This window comes from Theropithecus gelada, chromosome 1 (assembly GCF_003255815.1).
Source record: "Theropithecus gelada isolate Dixy chromosome 1, Tgel_1.0, whole genome shotgun sequence".
Classification (NCBI taxonomy): Eukaryota; Metazoa; Chordata; class Mammalia; order Primates; family Cercopithecidae; genus Theropithecus; species Theropithecus gelada.
Window position 1 is genome coordinate 153966407 of NC_037668.1, and position 19382 is coordinate 153985788.

Consider the following 19382-nt stretch of genomic DNA (forward strand, 5'->3'; position numbering starts at 1 on the left):
CCCAGGTTCAGGGTACTGGAACCTGAGCGAGGAAGGCGTGTTCCGGGGAGAGTAGGTAGTGTGAGGGGCCAGAGTGCAAAGGTCAGAAGGCATTTGGTGGAAGCTGTGTGCAAAGAAGCCTGAGGGGAGGTCCTTCGATCTCGGTTACCTTGGCGATCTCTACCAGAGGGTTAGAGTTGCCAAGAGGCGCCTGCTGCCGCTTCCTTTCTCCCGCCCTCCCTTTGGTTTAGCTCCGCCCCCTGCTCCCACAGGTTAAAAGCAGAGGCCGACGCGGTTGCCTAGTGACACTTTTCCCAAGATGCCTAGGGTATTGTTGTGTTCTTCTTAGCCAATCAGAGAGGCGAAGCGGGCCCACCGCCTGCCAATAGACTGCGAGATCAGGGCCCGCGACAGTTAAACGGGGCCGAAGGCAAGGGTGACGGGTTAGCGCTGCTCGGGGGCTTCTCCGTGCTGGTCCCTGAAGCTCCCGGTCCCGGTCCCTGGAGCTCCGCACTTGGGGGCGCAACCTGCGTGAGGCAGCGCGACTCTGGCGACTGGCCGGCCATGCCGTCCCGGGCTGAGGACTATGAAGTGTTATACACCATTGGCACAGGCTCCTATGGCCGCTGCCAGAAGATCCGGAGGAAGAGTGACGGCAAGGTGAGCGTGGTCCCTTCCCTGTGCCAGCCCCTGCTTAGGGGCGAGCGCCCTGCGCCACCGAAGGGAACCGAGAGGGCTGGGGAAGTGGGTGCCCGGAAGACTCAGCCGTCTTTACTGGGTCTGCATCTGACAGCCTGTCCTGGGTCGCTTAAAGGATGGGAGACCGCGTCTTTTGATATACGTATTTCCATCTTTTCCCGTTTCTCTCCCCATTTCTCTCTTTCTCCTGCTTTGGGTTGCTAAGGACCTTCCATTGGTGACACGTAGCTAACTCCTGAGCTGTTTTTAGAGCTCTAAGAGCGGCCCTCTCAGACACAAGAAAGGGGCAGGACCACCAGAACCCGAAGCTTTGTATCTGCAGTCAGACTCCCTCAAAATACCCATTATTCGGATTATTGGATTCATATTTCCCAATGTATACAGGTAGACCTTTTACAGAAAGTAACATTGGACAGGAAACTGCCTGGCTGCTTTTCCAAGGTGTCTCATCCTGGGAAAACACGACTGAGGTGGAATGGGGCAGGGACTTTGACCACCTCCACCCCAATTTTGACTAAAGTACCTTTTTGCCAACTTCCCACTAACCAACTGAGGGTAGGGGTTGGGGGAGACCTCATGTGCCTTATTCCCCTTTATCTCCCTACAACATCATTTACTGCTTAGAAATTGAAAGAAGATTATGGAAGTAAACTCACAGTTCCTTAAGTTCATTGAACTAAATTAGATAATGACCTTGATTGTAGGATATAATTAAAAGGAAGGTTATTTTTTAAATCTTGGAACTTTCATTCTTTGTTTTTGAGCGTAATGAGTTCATTCATACCTTGGAAATTCTTATTTTAGATATTAGTTTGGAAAGAACTTGACTATGGCTCCATGACAGAAACTGAGAAACAGATGCTTGTTTCTGAAGTGAATTTGCTTCGTGAACTGAAACATCCAAACATCGTTCGTTACTATGATCGAATTATTGACCGGACCAACACAACACTGTACATTGTAATGGAATATTGTGAAGGAGGGGATCTGGCTAGTGTAATTACAAAGGGAACCAAGGAAAGGTAAGCATAATCTTTTAAAAATGTAAGCTGAAATTAGGTCTACTTTCATTTATTTTAAGCATCTTGTTTTAGGATCAGTAATATGGAAGAGTATACTTGCATTTGTTTGGTAGGTCCATAGTACTTTAGAAAATTCCCGGTGAATCAACACCCATATTTTATATCAAAATAACAATCTATAGGCTGAGTGTGGTGGCTCACACCTGTCATCCCAACACTTTGGAAGGCCGATGCAGGAGGATCACTTGAGCCCAGGATTTCAAGATCAGCCTGGGCAACATAGTAGGACCCTGTTTCTACAAGAATTAGCCAGGTATGGTGACATGTGCCTGTAGTCTAAGCTGCTTGGGAGGCTGAGGCAAGAGGATTGCTTGAGCCTGGGAGGTCGAGGCTGCAGTGAGCCATGATCATGCCACTGCATTCCAGCCAGGGTGACAGAGCAAGGCTCTGTCTCAAAAACTATAAATAAATAAATAAATAAATAATTTATTTCCCTATTAGTACACTGGATAATTTATATCATCCCATCTTGGCAACGAATTTTTTTTTTTTTTTATAAGTTATATGCTGTATAACTGCTTTGGTTTCAGGCAATACTTAGATGAAGAGTTTGTTCTTCGAGTGATGACTCAGTTGACTCTGGCCCTGAAGGAATGCCACAGACGAAGTGATGGTGGTCATACTGTATTGCATCGGGATCTGAAACCAGCCAATGTTTTCCTGGATGGCAAGCAAAACGTCAAGCTTGGAGACTTTGGGCTAGCTAGAATATTAAACCACGACACGAGTTTTGCAAAAACATTTGTTGGCACACCTTATTACATGTCTCCTGTAAGTATTTCAGAATTTAGATACTTTTTAAAACATCTTTTATTTTTGTTTTTTTGTTTGTTTTTGAGACAGAGTCTCGCTCTGTCTCCCAGGCTGGAGTGGAGTGGTACGATCTCGGCTCACTGCAACCTCTGCCTCCTGGGTTCAAAGGATTCTCTTGCATCAGCCTCCCGAGTAGAGTAGCTGGGACGACAGGTGCATGTCACCATGCCCGGCTAATTTTTGTATGTTTAGTAGAGACAGGGTTTCATCATGTTGGCCAGGCTGGTCTCAAACTCCTGACCTCAAGCAATCTGCCCACCTCAGCCTCCCAAATTGTTGGGATTATAGGCATGAGCCACCGCTCCCAGCCAAAACATCTTTTAATGTTAAGCATTCTGAAGCAGGGAAATTGAGTTTTCTGTTTGTTTAAGAATTGAAAATACTGTTATATTTTTCCACATGGACCACCAGACCAATAAAGTCTATGAGTTTTTGTTTGCTTCATGAATTATGTGTAATAATGTAAGTATGATGAAGACAGATTCCTACTCTAAGGTTTGCACTGTTTGTCATCTCTCAGTGGGTTCAATTTTTTGAGCATTCATGCAAATTAAAGCATATTCAGTTCAAGCTTTTATGGAATGATTACAATGCATTAAACTCAAGGATTACAAAAATGAAATGGATTTTGTCCCTGCCCTCAAGAGCTGTTTCCAATGTGTAGGTCCTGGTCATCTGCATCAGACTCACTTGGAGTGTTTGTTTAAAATGCAGAGTTCTGGGTGCTAAACCAAACCCAAATCCATCGAGTGAATTTCGATCTCTGGGTAGGTTCTTGAACTCTTGTTTTTTGTTTTTTTTTTTTTCTTCAATATTGTACTTTTTATTTTAGACTTTGCATTTTAACAGACTCTGTAAATGATTCTTGTGCATGCAGAATCAGAGCTCAGGAAGTTTGCTCACTGAGATAGCATGTTTTTACAATGTAACTTTTTGTACGTGTTATTTTTTTGTTGCCTTTTCCTGAAATAACGTGCTGAGTCCACTCACCAATTACCTCTATTGCTGGATATTTTGTTTCTAAAATGTTTCACCATTCTTAGAAGTACTGTTCTGCATATCTTTGTATGAATTATTCTTTCTTCCTTTTTGGTTATTTCCTTGACATGCAGCTCATAAAATGAAATTGCTGGGGTAAAAGGTATAAACAGTTTATGGCTGTTGTTAGATATTGCCTGACGGCTTTTAAAAAGTTTAAGTCAATTGTGATAGCACTAATGTGTTAGTATATGACATCTGAACAGATAAAGATGAAGAAATATTTATTAGTATTTTAGTAGTTCACCTTTCTAGGATTTTCCAGATCTTTATAAATTATGTTAACAGATCTGACTGTAGTATAAAACTTTGTAAATTAGTGATTTTGGTTTTGACTAAGAATGGCCAGAACAGTACCATTTTCTCACTGTATCAAATTCCAAATAGAATGTTTTTAACATAAAGGACAATTATCCAGAAGTGGTTCTTGGAAAGCTTGAAACCTATTCTTTTGTTCCTTTTCCCTCCTGCCCTTGTAATTAGAGTGGTTCAGCTTCCCTAAGGCACTGATTGTCAAAAAGTGGCATCAGACTCACCAGTTGGACTTTAAAACACTAACCAGCCACTAGAGATTGCTTCTATTCCCTCTGTTAAGAATAAGAGCTCTGGCCGGGCGCAGTGGCTCAAGCCTGTAATCCCAGCACTTTGGGAGGCCGAGATGGGCGGATCACAAGGTCAGGAGATCAAGACCATCCTGGCTAACACAGTGAAACCCTGTCTCTACTAAAAAGATACAAAACACTAGCCGGGAGAGGTGGCGGGTGCCTGTAGTCCCAGCTACTTGGGAGGCTGAGGCAGGAGAATGGCATAAACCCGGGAGGTGGAGCTTGCAGTGAGCTGAGATCCGGCCACTGCACTCCAGCCTGGGCGACAGAGCAAGACTCTGTCTCAAAAAAAAAAAAAAAAAAAAAAGAATAAGAGCTCTGGTAGGCTGTTGTTACTGTAGATGTGGAAGAAAGGCAAACAAATAGGTAATGATAATATTAGTTACTACTGTGATTTATGCAGTGGACTAAGAAAAAATACAAATGGGTAATTCAATTAGCTATTTATGTCTATATCCATTTAAATGTGGACTAGATACATATTTTGATTATTCTTAAATTTTCTCTAGTTCTTTTAAAATGGTGTTTCTTACTTTGCCTTGAGAGTAGAAGTCTGTCATATTCACCTCTGAATTGTCAGTGCCTAGTCTATACTAAGCACTTTCATTTGTGAATGAAAAATGAGTGAATGAATTATATATGACAGTGTATTGGGACAAGAGCATTGCCTTTTTTTTCCATTAGAAATTTCTTTTTTTTTTTTTTTTGAGACGGAGTCTTGCTCTGTCACCCAGGCTGGAGTGCAGTGGCCGGATCTCAGCTCACTGCAAGCTCCTCCTCTCGGGTTCACGCCATTCTCCTGCCTCAGCCTCCCGAGTAGCTGGGACTACAGGCACCCGCCACTTCGCCCGGCTAGTTTTTTGTATTTTTTAGTAGAGATGGGGTTTCACCGTATTAGCCAGGATGGTCTCGATCTCCTGACCTCATGATCCGCCCGTCTCGGCCTCCCAAAGTGCTGGGATTACAGGCTTGAGCCACCGCGCCCGGCCCATTATAAATTTCAAGATAAAGTATAAGCTAAAAACTTTGAAGTTCTGTTTTTACCTCAGGAGTAATTTAATGTGTTTTATAAGTTTCAAAACAAAATAAACTCTTAACACCTTCCACTTTCTTACCCTTTTTCCCTGTATAGGAACAAATGAATCGCATGTCCTACAATGAGAAATCAGATATCTGGTCACTGGGCTGTTTGCTGTATGAACTATGTGCATTAATGTAAGTATGATGAAGGCAGATTCCTAGTCTAAGGTTTGTACTGTTTGTCACATTTCACTGGGTCTAGTTTTTTGAGCCTCCACGCTAATGAAAGTATATTCAAGTCTGAAAGAATTGTACTTTGGCTAAAATTAAGGTAGATGGACAGGCTAAAAGAAACTATTCACAAATTAAAACTGTAAGCCATGAGGCTGGGTCTTGACTGTTTAAGTGTCTTGGCTGGTTAGGCGCTTTCCTGTTAGATTGACACTTAGCTCAAGGGAGAACACATAGGTCAGGCAGATAAGGTAAAGCTACTGTAAGGATGTGGAAGAAATGAAACAAGACCGGGGTAGAGATCTGGGGATCTTTAGAGCAGGGAAGAGCTCCAGTTCTTTTCCTTTGTTCTTCTTTTCGTTTTTTTCCCTTTGAAACTATTCTGTAGAGCAGTGATTCTCAACCAGGGATAAGGGAAGCAAATTTGCCTCTTGTGGGGCATTTGACAATGTTTGGATAAATTTTTAGTTATCACAGCTGGGGAGTGCTCCTGGCATCTAGAGGTACAGGGCAGCGAGGCTACAAAATACCTATAATGCACAGGACAGCCCCCGACAACAAAGAATTATATGACCTCAAATGTTAATAGTGCCAAGGTTGGGAAACATATAAGAAGAAAATCCCACAAGTAGAAACTTAAAATACAAACTGGAGCTTAAACTGTGCTTTTGATTTAGTTCCTATTGTATATTTTCATTTTTACAATTTGAAAATGTCTTCGTCGTCTTTTCCTTCTTTTTTAATCCCAGGCCTCCATTTACAGCTTTTAGCCAGAAAGAACTCGCTGGGAAAATCAGAGAGGGCAAATTCAGGCGAATTCCATACCGTTACTCTGATGAATTGAATGGAATTATTACGAGGATGTTAAACTTAAAGGTAAAGATGATAAGATGATATATTGTCTGTTTCTAGCTGTCAGTTAAGTGTTGGAACATACATTCTCTCTTGTAGATCAATGGAGACTGAGGAAACATTAAATATAGTTTCTTAGCTAAATATACTGTGTTAACACAAGTGAAAACATATGTAAATTTGGCAAATTGCACATCCTTGCTGGCCCACCTTCTGCGCTTTCTTTATTTCTCTGCCCACTCTGCCATGCTAACAGATGGGTTGGTAGCAAGGAAAGATTGCAAAAAGAATTCAAATCCTCGTTCCCCTTGTCCTTGCCTACCTTACAGTGGCAGGTGGTGAGGGAAGGGGCCAGAGATAAGACTTTATTACTCTGCCTCTAGCTCGAATTGAGAGATTAGAGATCAGAAGATCAGAAGAAGGGGAGGGGTGATGGAGGGTGGAGGGAGGACAGCTAAAAAGCAGAGGGAAAATCAATAAAGAGATTATGTGGAAAAACTCTGGCTATAGAATGGGGAAGGAAATGTTCTGGGGATCAGGCTGACATAAGAGAAGAAGGAAAATGCTGTAGGATCACAGACAAGGATACAGATGAAGTGACAGGATTGAGAGTCAGTGAGAGAGTATCTTGCTAAATGTAGTTTAGAGATGCAAGGACAGTACTTCCCCTAAAACAGACTCTAGCAGTGCTACCAAGCATCAGCACAAGATGTACCAATCTTCAGGGATTGAACCTTCTTAGAAAGGTGAAAAGGGGAAAAGGGAAAAAAGGTAAGTTAACATCTGCATTACCTTGTGGACCCAGAACCTTGTGGGTTAAAACCACCAGTGAACTTATTTTTCCAAGTGTTTAAGACCTAGCCATAAAGGAGTCCTTTCTTTTGTCTTGGAAATACATATATGTCCTTTTATTGTAACTGCTGTCTTTGGAGAACTCTTCTGTTACGCAATCTGATTATATACTGCATCTTTTTTTCCCCAGGATTACCATCGACCTTCTGTTGAAGAAATTCTCGAGAACCCTTTAATAGCAGATTTGGTTGCAGAAGAGCAAAGAAGAAATCTTGAGAGAAGAGGGCGACAATTAGGAGAGCCAGAAAAATTGCAGGATTCCAGCCCTGTATTAAGTGAGCTGAAACTAAAGGAAATTCAGTTACAGGAGCGAGAGCGAGCTCTCAAAGCAAGAGAAGAAAGATTGGAGCGTAAGTCTGAATGGGGGTCAAAGCAAAGGAGAACTACCAAGTGGGTTATTTTGATGTGTCTGAATATCTTTTGAGCAGAATATTTTATACATACAGATCTTATTAGAAGCTTTTAAAAATACTTGAGAAACCAAAATATGTATTGTAGATTTTTAATAATCAGGCTTGCTAGCACCTTCATGTTGGACGTCTTTCTCTGAGATCAGTTGCTAGTTATATAATATTGGGCCTTAACAGTGATGGCTTTATACTTTATTGTAGAGTTACTTTTTTCTTTTTCATCTCTACTATGAATACTCTAATGTTTTCCCACTGTAAAGGAAGGTCTTAAAATTGCTGCTTTCCATAATAAAAACCATGACTTTTGTCTTTTGAAATGGCCACTCCAACAGAATTCCAGGTCTAAAACCCTACAGTATGTACATGAGATATGTTCAGGCAATTCTTTTCTTTTTTTTTAACTTTTTATTTTTGAAAATGAGATGGGGTCTCACTATATTGCCCAGGCTGGTCTTGAACTCCTGAGCTCAAGCAATCCTCCCACCTTGCCTCCCAAAGTGCTGGAATTACAGATGTGACCTACCACACCTGGTCTGTTCAGGCAATTCAATAGAGAGTCTAGATGCAAGATATTTTAAGTCTATAAATAATACTCTGGTGGGTATTAACGTTAACTTACGAGTATTAACTGATTAGGTGTTAATTTAGTTTTGATGTTGAAAGTGTATCTACTCCACCAAGATGAGAGCTACTAGCAAGCATTTAGGGTTACGCAAGGTAGCTACAGAGTGAGGTTCTTCATTTTAACATCAGGAGACGAGAGATGGGTCATATTTGTCACCTGTCACCCTCATGACTCACCTGATTTTACTTCTGCAGCTTTATACTTAATCCAGGCTTTAAATAATGAAATACTATATAGTCCTGTGAGATATGCTTACTGTATAGGTACAACCTATACTTACATAGAAACCTCTGTAAAAAATAAGAAAACTTTTTCTTATAACTTTCCCCAGTGTTTCATAATTTCTTTTCTTTTCTTTTCTTTTTTTTTTTTTTGAGATGGAATTTCACTCTTGTTGCCCAGGCTGGAGTACAGTGGCACCATCTTGGCTTATTGCAACCTCTGCCTTCTGGGTTCAAGCAGCTCTCCTGCCTCAGCCTCCTGAGTAGCTGGGATTACAGGCGCCTGCCACCATACCTGGCTAATTTTTGTATTTTTTAATAGAGATGGGGTTTTGCCATGTTGACCCAGCTGGTCTTGAACTCCTGACCTCAGGTGATCCACCTGCCTTGGCCTCCCAAAGTGTTGGGATTATAGGCGTGAGCCACTGTGCCCAGCCATAATTTCATATAGCAACTGAAATCTGAATACTTTCTGAATTTTGGGCCATGAATAAATAGTAACCTTTGTTATTAATACTAATCCTATGAACTACCGCCTAACTGAATTGCGTTTTTTTTTTTTCTTTTATTTGAGTGTGGTCATTCAACCAGAAAAAAAGAAGATTTTTGTACTGTGAGGCCAGATCATGTCCTGAAAATTAGCTGTTGCCTATCTTCAATGAAGAGCAGAGATAGCTTTAGTTTTTTGTTTTCCCAATTGAGTTACTCCCACAAAAGATGACCAAAGGTTGAAGCTAACTTTGTATTTGTTTAAACAAGTCCTTTCAAGAAAATCTAAGATAAACATACAGCCTACTAAAACACTCAATTAAAAACTAACACAATCAGTTTGACTGAGGCATAGTGAGAATCCTTTCCCCAAACATTGCTTATCAGTATCAAGCATGCTAGTAGTGATAAGATTGCCAAATGTAAATCGTTTTTTAGTGAAGGTCACTTGTTAATTTTTTTTTTCTTTGTCTATTCTCTTTTTAAAGAGAAAGAACAGGAGCTTTGTGTTCGTGAAAGACTAGCAGAGGACAAACTGGCTAGAGCAGAAAATCTGTTGAAGAATTACAGCTTGCTAAAGGAACAGAAGTTCCCGTCTCTGGCAAGTAGTCCAGGTATGAGAATCAACTTGGTCAACAGAAGCTGGTGCTACAAATGAAGAAATGTGCACCAGTGTTGCTCCCAAAGTGGCTTAGGTAGCCCTTTTCATTTACAAAGTCTCAAATTTTAAGATGGATTTCATTGAATATATGCATTTCAATGGAAACAAAATTCTGTTATAGCAATGATTTATTTCCTGGGTTCATAGACCTGAGGCAATGAGTCACAGAATTTCATGTTTGATTTTCTTAACCTTATCAAACCACATGTTTAGTAATTGATACTTATTAATATTATTATTATTATTATTATTTTCTGAGATGGAGTCTCGCTCTGTTGTCCAGGCGGGAGTGCAGTGGCGCGATCTTGGCTCACTGCAAGCTCCGCCTCCCGAGTTCACGGCATTCTCCTGCCTCAGCCTCCCGAGTAGCTGGGACTACGGGTGCCCGCCACCACGCCTGGCTAATTTTTTGCAATTTTAGTATAGACGGGATTTCACTGTGTTAGCCAGGATGGTCTCAATCTCCTGACCTCATGATCTGCCCACCTCAGCCTCCCAATGTGCTGGGATTACAGGCATGAGCCACCATGCTCGGCTGATACTTATTTTTTAAAATTAGGGCATTTACAAAACTATTGTGTGTTTTAGATTTCAGAGAGATAAACTGCATTTCAAGTAAAAATCAAAATTTTAATACTGTCATGCCTCATCTTTCATAGAAAGCATGTCTTAAAAGGCATGATAAGCCACCTGCAGAATAGGCTGTCACGTTTGGATCTTTGCTAACACCCTTTCAAGCTGAAACACATATTTGTGGAAATTTCATTGTTTAATATCTACATATGTTCTCTGCATTTCCTTCTTTATTTAAAGTCTGGTATATAGATGTTCAGCTTTCTCAGGGTCCTGCCTTTGTGTGGCATTGTCCCTTCACTCTGCCACACTGAGATGTGGTTATCGTATATACCAGTGAACCATTGTCTAACATTCTCCATTTTATAGAAACCTCTCACTAATTCAGTTGACTCTATGTAAAATGCAAACTGTGAAACATCTTTTTGCTTGATTTCTTTAGGGCACAAACTAACTGTTAAAAGTTGTTGGTTTCAAAAATCGAGCATCTGAATTTTCAATAAAATTTAGAGTTTTTTTTAACTCCCTTATTCCATGTAGGACAGCATATATGAAAGCTATTATTCTTATCTTTAATAAATTGAGATGTGATCAATTTAGTGAGTATTGGCAGCATTTTGTAAATGGAACAGACAAAAAACCCTACTAAAGTTAGATTGATGATCACAATAACTTTGTAGTGAACAAGTGATGGAAAGAAATGAAACTACTGATAGAAGTAAATGAAACAAAGATTGTATGAAACTTTGGCTTCATCTCTGTTAAGATACCTTCTTTTTTCTCAATATTGCCATCTACCATTTCAATATTATAAACATATTTATTTTGGCTTTTCATAGATTCCACACTGTCATCCATAAAGACAAAGTATACTTAAATCATGATTAGGGTGATAAAATGAGGAGAAAATCATACTGGATGAATTTCATGCATCAAACCCATTGCAGGAAATTACTTAAGACCCTGTTGGGGATGGCTCTTCAGTTAAAGAGTTTATTTACATTTGCCCTGATAGTCTTTGAGCAAAAGATGAAAATAGCTAAGTAAGCATGATGTGTTTTACTTTATAGGATACACAGATAAGTATGGGAATCTACTTATATGTGAATCATGGCAAATATTTAAAATGAGCCATAGGAATCAAGTATCCACTGGGGCAAGCAGACATTTTAGAGTATTGAGTGCTGAAAGTAGTGAACACATCAGAGCTATAAGATAAGCATCATAGCAGTGGGGAGCTGGTACTATTCTGAACTCAGGACAGTTGGAAATATCCTCTCCCCATCCTTGGGCTATAAAATCCACACATGAGGAAGCCATCACAAGTGTATTGAAATCATCACAGCAAGCAGCAGTATCTTTTTTTTAAACTTTTCTTTTCTTATTTGATGAAATAGTCATTATTCTATTTAATGGAAGAATTTTAAACATTTTTTAAAAACACTTTTTTCTTATAAAACTATCCCATTAAGAGCCAGGTGTGGTGGTGCACCTATAGTCCCAGCTACTCTGAGGGCTCGGGCAGGAAGATCACTTGAGCCCAGGCGTCCGAGGCTGTAGTGCACTACAGCTGCACCTGTGAATAGCCACTGCACTCCAGCGGGGACAACATGGCAAGACCCCATCTCAAACAAAAACAAAACTATCCCGTCAGTAAGACAATGTTGACTTACAAATCTATAGGTATTTGTGATAATAAGAAGGTGGATAGATTTGAAACAGTGGAGGCCGGGCGCGGTGGCTCACGCCTGTAATCCCAGCACTTTGGGAGGCCGAGGCGGGCGGATCACAAGGTCAGGAGATCGAGACCACGGTGAAACCCCGTCTCTACTAAAAATACAAAAAATTAGCCGGGCGCGGTGGCGGGCGCCTGTAGTCCCAGCTACTCAGGAGGCTGAGGCAGGAGAATGGCGTGAACCCGGGAGGCGGAGCTTGCAGTGAGCCGAGATCGCGCCACTGCACTCCAGCCTGGGCGACAGAGCAAGACTCCGTCTCAAAAAAAAAAAAAAAAAAAAAAAAAAAAAGATTTGAAACAGTGGAGATAAAGTCTAAAGGCAATCCAGTTTGCTTTGAAGCAGAAGCGATGTATGAAGCAGGAAGTCATAGGACCCTTGGAAGGCAGTGCATCTGTGTGCCAGCATTTCCTATTTCTTCTGCCTGGAGCACTCTTCATCCAGATAGCCCTGTGGCTTCTTACTTCAGAAATGACCGTATGAGGCTTTGTATCATTACACCTACCACCCAGCATGTCCCTGTTTCCAGGGTTATTTTTCCTAATAGCACATATTACCATCAAATATTCCCCACCAGTACTTGTTTATTTGTGTTTGGTTTATCTCCTCCTACTAGAATAGGTCCTGTTTGGTTCATAGTGGCCCATCCTATGAGCTCAGTAAATATTTGAACATACAGAGGAAAAATAAAAAGATCTAGGATCTGTTTAGGCCTCCAGCCCCTACTAATTCTGTCAGCAGTTAATAGTGTTGCCACTTTAAGTAAATAAGATTATTATTTATTTTTTCCATGAAAAGAATAGTTTACATTTTTTACTACTCTTACTTGATTTATCTTTTCCACACCAAATTTGTTTAGGTTTTTTGGAGACAAATTTCTGGTCAGTTAAGATGCTTTGAACTAAGTGTTCTTGAACATTTAACCAAAACTGTAGGTGTTCTCTATTTAAAAAAATATATACAAAAAGCAAAAACCAAAAAAAAAAAAAACAAACTGTGCTTCTATACTTTTCTGTAGGTAAGGTGTTCTGCATAGAATGGCACTTATTTTCAAGGATAGAGATAAATAACATTGATTTCCAAAAGTTTTATATTGTCCATAATACTCAGTGTGTTTAACTTTAAGAGTAAAATTGATTGTTCGTTGTTAAGAGAATAAAACTTATGTTCCTTGAATTTCGGCACATTCCAATATTATTTTTTCAATGCTGTGAATTAAAAGGCTGATTTCTGCCGGTCCTACACCCCTAACCTCCCATCCCAGAGAAAATAAAACAGGTACCTAGATTTCAAATGTGAACCATAAGAGCAAATACTTTTTGATAAGTATAAGTATGAAGGAGTTGAACTCTGTTCAAGTAACTCAAAGCCCTTTTTCTTTTTCCTTCTAAAGAACTTCTTAATCTTCCATCCTCAGTAATTAAGAAGAAAGTTCATTTCAGTGGGGAAAGTAAAGAGAACGTCATGAGGAGTGAGAATTCTGAGAGTCAGCTCACGTCTAAGTCCAAGTGCAAGGATCTGAAGAAAAGGCTTCATGCTGCCCAGCTGCGGGCTCAAGCCCTGTCAGATATTGAAAAAAATTACCAGCTAAAAAGCAGACAGATTCTGGGTATGCGCTAGCCAGGTAGAGAGAGACAGAGCTGTGTACAGGATGTAATATTACCAACCTTTAAAGACTGATATTCAACTGCTGTAGTGTTATATACTTGGTTCCGTGAGCCACGCCTTTTTGTATAGTACACGTGATATTTCGGAATTGGTTTTGCTGTTCTTCAGCAACTATTGTACAAATTGTTCACATTTAATTTTTCTTTCTTCTTTTAAGAACACATTATAAAAAAAATACTTTCTTGCTTGGGCTTTTTTAATCCTGTGTGTGATGACTAGTAGGAACATGAGATGTGACATTCTAAATCTTGGGAGAAAAAAAATAATGTTAGGAAAAAATATTTATGCAGGAGTAGCAGTCACTGAATAGTTTTAAACGACTGAGTGGTGTGCTTACAATTGTTATATATAGATTTAAATTTTAAGTCTGAGATTTTAAATGTTTTTGAGCTTAGAAAACCTATTTGGATGCACTTTGGTCATTAATACCATGACATCTTGCTTATAAATATTCCATTGCTCTGTAGTTCAAATCTATTAGCTTTGTGAAAATTCATCACTGTGATGTCTGTATTCTTTTTTTTTCTGTTTAACAGAATATGAGCTGTCTGTCATTTACCTACTTCTTTCCCACTAAATAAAAGAATTCTTTAGTTTCCCTGTATTTATGTGTCTTGCATTTGTTGGTCTCTTAGTTGATGGGAGTTGTGTTTATGATTTATAGGTCTTCATCATAGGGTACGGAAGGAAACATGGATCTGATGCTCAAGAGAGTGGCATTCCAGTCCTAAACTGTATGGCGCTTTACCTCCCATCTCGTTAATCCATGTATGTAAGCCAGTGGTCCTGAACAGGGTGATTTTGCTCCTCAAGGGACGTTTGGCAATGCCTGGGGGTGGTTTTGATTGTCATGATTTGGTGTAAGGTGCTACTGGCTGCTAGTGGGTGCAGGCCAGGGACACTGTAAACATTTTACGGCCGGGCGCGGTGGCTCAAGCCTGTAATCCCAGCACTTTGGGAGGCCGAGACGGGTGGATCACGAGGTCAGGAGATCGAGACCATCCTGGCTAACACGGTGAAACCCCGTCTCTACTAAGAAATACAAAAAACTAGCCGGGCGAGGTGGCGGGCGCCTGTAGTCCCAGCTACTCGGGGAGGCTGAGGCCGGAGAATGGCGTGAACCCGGGAGGCGGAGCTTGCAGTGAGCTGAGATCCGGCCACTGCACTCCAGCCTGGGCGACAGAACGAGACTCCGTCTCAAAAAAAAAAAAAAAAAAAAAAAAAAAAAAACATTTTACAATGCACAGGACAGCCTCTGACAACAAAATATCAATGGGTTTGGATCATAATCCTAAATGACACAATTTCAAATGCTAAAATTCTGAAAGACCAAAATCCCTAATGTCTTAAATCCCAAAAGATCAAAATCTCTAACGTGTGAACTTCCAAAATCACAATCCTGAAAGATTAAAATCCCAGATGTTAAAATCCTGAAAGCCAAATTCCAAGGCAGGGATTAGTGCAGTTTCAGCTGTATACAGGATAACCATGTCATGTCAGGCAGAACTATTACCTTGTTATTGTCTCCATTTGCACATTAAGTATGGTTTAAGAGATGTGGATGGATATCAAGTTGATAAGGGGTGAACTTGTTGATTTATATGTCAACTTGACTGGATTAAGGAATCCCTAGAAATCTGGTAAAGCATTATTTTAAGTGTGTCTGTGAGGGTGTTTCCAGAGGAGGTTAATATGTGAGTCTCAGTAGACTAGGTGGGGTATATCTTTCCTCAATATTCAGTGTTTTGAAGATCATAAAAGTGACTTTTCAGGTGAAAATTACGAGAAATCTCTCCCGCCAAATTACTCAGTTATATATAACTTCTGCTCCTTCATGAATAGTGCCACGCTTGCCTTCAAAAAACGCCCTTTGTCTGAGAATAAAATTCGACAAGCTGAGCAGCCTTGTGAACCAAAGACACTTGCTGACATTGAGGTTCCTCCAGCGTCACAAAACTCATTAACCAAACTGTTCTTAGTTAGAGATTTGAGTGTTGAAGAAGACCGACTGCTTATATTTACCACTAAATCTAACAGAAGAACTATCACATGCTTCACTTTGGCTAGTGGATGGCACTTTCAAACTGTCTGCACTGGTTTTTATCAGCCATACATGATTCATGCCCCTGTTGGTTCTGAAGATTCTAGAACTCATCTAGTCATTTAAACAATTATTTAAAGATTTGCTGCACTTTGCAGAAGAAAACAGCTTTCAGTTGAATCCCCAAACCATAACAACAGATTTGGAATTAGATGTGATCAAAGCTTCTAAAAGTGAATTTCAAAGTGTTACCAATAAAGTTTGTTTTTTCCATTCAGCGCAATGCATTTGATAGAAAATTAGATGAGTAGATAGGCCATGAGATACAGCAATGACAAAAACTTCAGTTTAGAAGCAGGAACCCACATCAAAGAATAGAGCCCTTTGCTCCTCCTTCAGAATGAATGGAGACCAAAAATCAGATGCTTATGCCCAAGAAAATCAGGATTTCATTCAGCACTTCTCCCAGATTGTTAGAGTGCTGACTGAGGATGAGATGGGGCACCCAGAGACGGGAGATGTTATTGCCCAGCTCAAGGAGGTCCTGGAGTACAATGCCATTGGAGGCAAGTTATCACCAGGGTTTTTCATTCCGGGAGCTGGTGGAGCCAAGGAGGTAGGATGCTGATAGTCTCCAGCGGGCCCTGGGCTGGTGTGTGGAACTGCTGCAAGCTTTCTTACTGGTGGCAGATGACATCACGGATTCATTCCTCACCCACTGGGGACAGATCTACTGGTATCAGAAGCCGGGCGTGGGCTTGGATGTTGTCAATGATGCTGTGCTTCTGGAAGCATGTATCTACCGCCTGCTGAAGCTCTATTGCTGGGAGCAGCCCTATTACCTGAACCCGATGGAGCTCTTCCTGCAGAGTTCCTATCAAACTGATCGAGCTCTTCCTGCAGAGTTCCTATCAGACTGATCGAGCTCTTCCTGCAGAGTTCCTATCAGACTGAGATTGGGCAGACCCTGGACCTCATCATAGCCCCCTAGGGCAATGTGGATCTTGGCAGATTCATGGAAAAGAAGTACAAATATCAAGTACAAGACAGCTTTCTACTCTTTCTACCTTCCTGTAGCTGCAGCCATGCATGTGGCAGGCATTGATGGCGAGAAGGCACACACCAATGCCAAGAAGATCCTGCTGGAGATGGGAGAGTTCTTTAAGATTCAGGATGATCGGCCGGGCGCGGTGGCTCAAGCCTGTAATCCCAGCACTTTGGGAGGCCGAGACGGGCAGATCACGAGGTCAGGAGATCGAGACCATCCTGGCTAACACGGTGAAACCCCGTCTCTACTAAAAAAAATACAAAAAACCAGCTGGGCGAGGTGGCGGGCGCCTGTAGTCCCAGCTACTTGGAGGCTGAGGCAGGAGAATGGCGTGAACCTGGGAGGCGGAGCTTGCAGTGAGCTGAGATACGGCCACTGCACTCCAGCCTGGGCAACAGAGCGAGACTCCGTCTCAAAAAAAAAAAAAAAAAAAAGATTCAAGATGATCAGTTTGACCTCTTTGGGACTCCACTGTGACTGACAAAGTTGGCGCTGACATCTAGGACAACAAATGCAGCTGGCTGGTGGTTCAGTGTCTGCCATGGGCCACTCCGAAACAGTACCAGATCCTGAAGGAGAATTATGGGCAGAAGGAGGCTGAGAAGGTGGCCCAGGTGAAGGCACTATATGAGGAGCTGGATCTGCTGGCCGTGTTCTTGTAGTATGAGGATGACAGTTACAGCCACATTATGGGTCTCATTGAACAGTGTGCCATCTTTCTGGAGCTGGCGCACAAAATCTACAAGCAGAAAAAGTGACCTAGCGACTGCAAGGGCAGGGAGAGGAGGGAGGCTCTCAATAAATTATTGTGTAACCTTGAAAACAAAACAAAAAACTTCAGTTTAAAAATGTACTTTCCCGCTGGGCGTGGTGGCCAAGGAGGGAGGAACACTTGAACTTAGAAATTCCATAATAGCCTGGGCAATGTAGTGAGACAGTGTCTCTAGAAATAATTTTTTAAAAAGTTAGCCAGGTGTGGTGTGTGACTGTGGTCCCAGTTACTTGGGAGGCTGAGGCAAGAGGATTGTCTGAGCCTGGGAGGTGAAGGCTGCAGTGAGCTGTGATCAAGCTACTGTACTCCAGCCTGGGAGACAGAAAGAGAGACCCTGTCTCTTAAAGCTGGGGGTGGGAGTGTGGGCAGAAGGGGGTTTCCTTGTGTGCAGTATGTATTAAGAGATGGGGAAAAAATGTGTCATTCGCCTGCCTTGGCATTCCTTCCAGCTGATGACTTTCTAGAAACTTTTAATGAATTAAAGCCACATTTGCCTGAAGACGCCAGCAAAGTTACTGACTGGTTTGAAAATAAATATATACGTGGTAGGATAAGAAAATACACAATGGTGTTGCTGTTTGATCACCAGTATTGTTTCTGTCAAATTTGTGGTCTAATGAGTGCATGCAGAACAGATTTCTGAGTACCGAAAACGACACAGAAGCATGACACAGAAAATAAGGAAATTGAGTAGGGAACACTCATGTCAGTGTACATGGAATCATAGAAGAATGCCAGGAAGAACAGCACCACGTAGAAAATGAATGTGAACATACTCTCCAAGTAGAGCCATGCCCTAAAAGAGAAAAAGCAGCTATTCCTTGTGATGCAAGACTTTAAAATACAGTGAATGATTGTGGAGGTTGGCCAGCTCTTACGGACTATCTCAGTGCAATTGCCCAGAATCCATTCCTGTAATACACTTTTTCGTATGTCAAATTTTCTTGTTTTTTTCTGTTTTCTGTTTTTTTTTTTCACTATTTAAAATTGTCAGCATTCTTTTTTACAATTTGCTATGCTATATAATTCATCTTCAAAACATTTCTGATACTGGAGGCATAATTTGTGTAGAGACTTTTAGAAAGTTCTGGTTTTTTTGCAAATTTGACGCCATGAAAGTACACTATCACAGCATTGACTGTGTGTAAGCATTGTTCCTGTACATAAAAACACTGACGCGTCCTCAGTAAGCAAAGAGATGTCCTTTTTGTACATCTGCATTTGTGAAAGGTAAACTTTTTGAACATCTTGGCTCTTTAGGTGGCTGCATATGCAGTAGTGACCCATCCTGTTTTTGATAGATCTCATCAAAAGACTCTTAGGTTGTTATGGGATTTCAGATGACTGAAGGCATAAAACTGGGTGCACACATTTACCAACCATAGGGATATGCATTTACACATTTCCCTTTTTGACCTATTTCTTTTTTTTCTTTCCTTTTTTTTTTTTTTTGAGATAGAGTCTCACTTTGTTGCCCAGGCTGGAGTGCAGTGGTGTGATCAGAACTCAATGTAACCTTGGCCTTGTAGGCTCAAGTAATCCTCCCACTTCAGCCTCCTGTGATGGAGTCTCACCGTGTTGCCCAGGCTGGTCTTGAACTCATGGGCTCAAGCAATCCTCCCACCTTGGCTGGGATTACAGGCATGAGCCATTGCACCCAGCCCCTTTATGACCTATTTCTTTATGAATGTGGCTTGTCTGTTCATTACTGATATAATTATGCAACTTTCATTAGTATATATGAATGTTTATGCTTGCACAAAAATGTATGTTATTGCCTATTTTATTGCATAAAGTGACTTATGAAGTGTTCTATGTTTTTATGTTTCTCAAATAAATTCCCTTTTAAAAATGTAAACTCATGTAAATTTAAAAAAAAAAAGCGTAAATAAATATCTTTTAAAGAATTTTTAAATTATATTTTCCAGAATTGCATTTTTGGAATTCTGCTCTTTCAGGATTATGATTTC

At 40.9% G+C, this 19382-nt stretch overlaps 1 protein-coding gene and 1 pseudogene across 3 annotated transcripts; both read left to right on the top strand.

Annotated features, from left to right (window-relative positions):
* Positions 1–178: 178 nt before the first annotated feature.
* On the top strand, positions 179–19327 carry NEK2 (NIMA related kinase 2). 3 transcript variants are annotated; one of them, XM_025363762.1, is made up of 8 exons: positions 179–639; positions 1483–1700; positions 2291–2531; positions 5349–5431; positions 6217–6343; positions 7302–7521; positions 9405–9530; positions 13277–14155. In XM_025363762.1, the coding sequence occupies exons 1-8, from the start codon at positions 544–546 to the stop codon at positions 13501–13503; spliced, it is 1338 nt and encodes a 445-aa protein (XP_025219547.1). In that variant the 5' UTR covers positions 179–543; the 3' UTR covers positions 13504–14155. The 3 variants fall into 3 exon arrangements, with proteins under 3 accessions (XP_025219547.1, XP_025219554.1, XP_025219564.1); XM_025363769.1 differs by having other exon boundaries at positions 13301–14155; XM_025363779.1 differs by lacking the exon at positions 13277–14155 and adding an exon at positions 18872–19327 and having other exon boundaries at positions 393–639.
* On the top strand, positions 15957–17398 carry LOC112610351 (annotated as a pseudogene).
* Positions 19328–19382: the final 55 nt, after the last annotated feature.

Excerpts from the sequence above, each read along its gene's own strand:
- NEK2 (XM_025363762.1), top strand. The coding sequence starts at position 544 with ATGCCGTCCCGGGCTGAGGACTATGAAGTGTTATACACCATTGGCACA. Across the intron at positions 1,701-2,290 it reads ACAAAGGGAACCAAGGAAAG|GCAATACTTAGATGAAGAGT; the intron begins GTAAGCATAATC and ends CTTTGGTTTCAG. Across the intron at positions 2,532-5,348 it reads CACCTTATTACATGTCTCCT|GAACAAATGAATCGCATGTC; the intron begins GTAAGTATTTCA and ends TTCCCTGTATAG.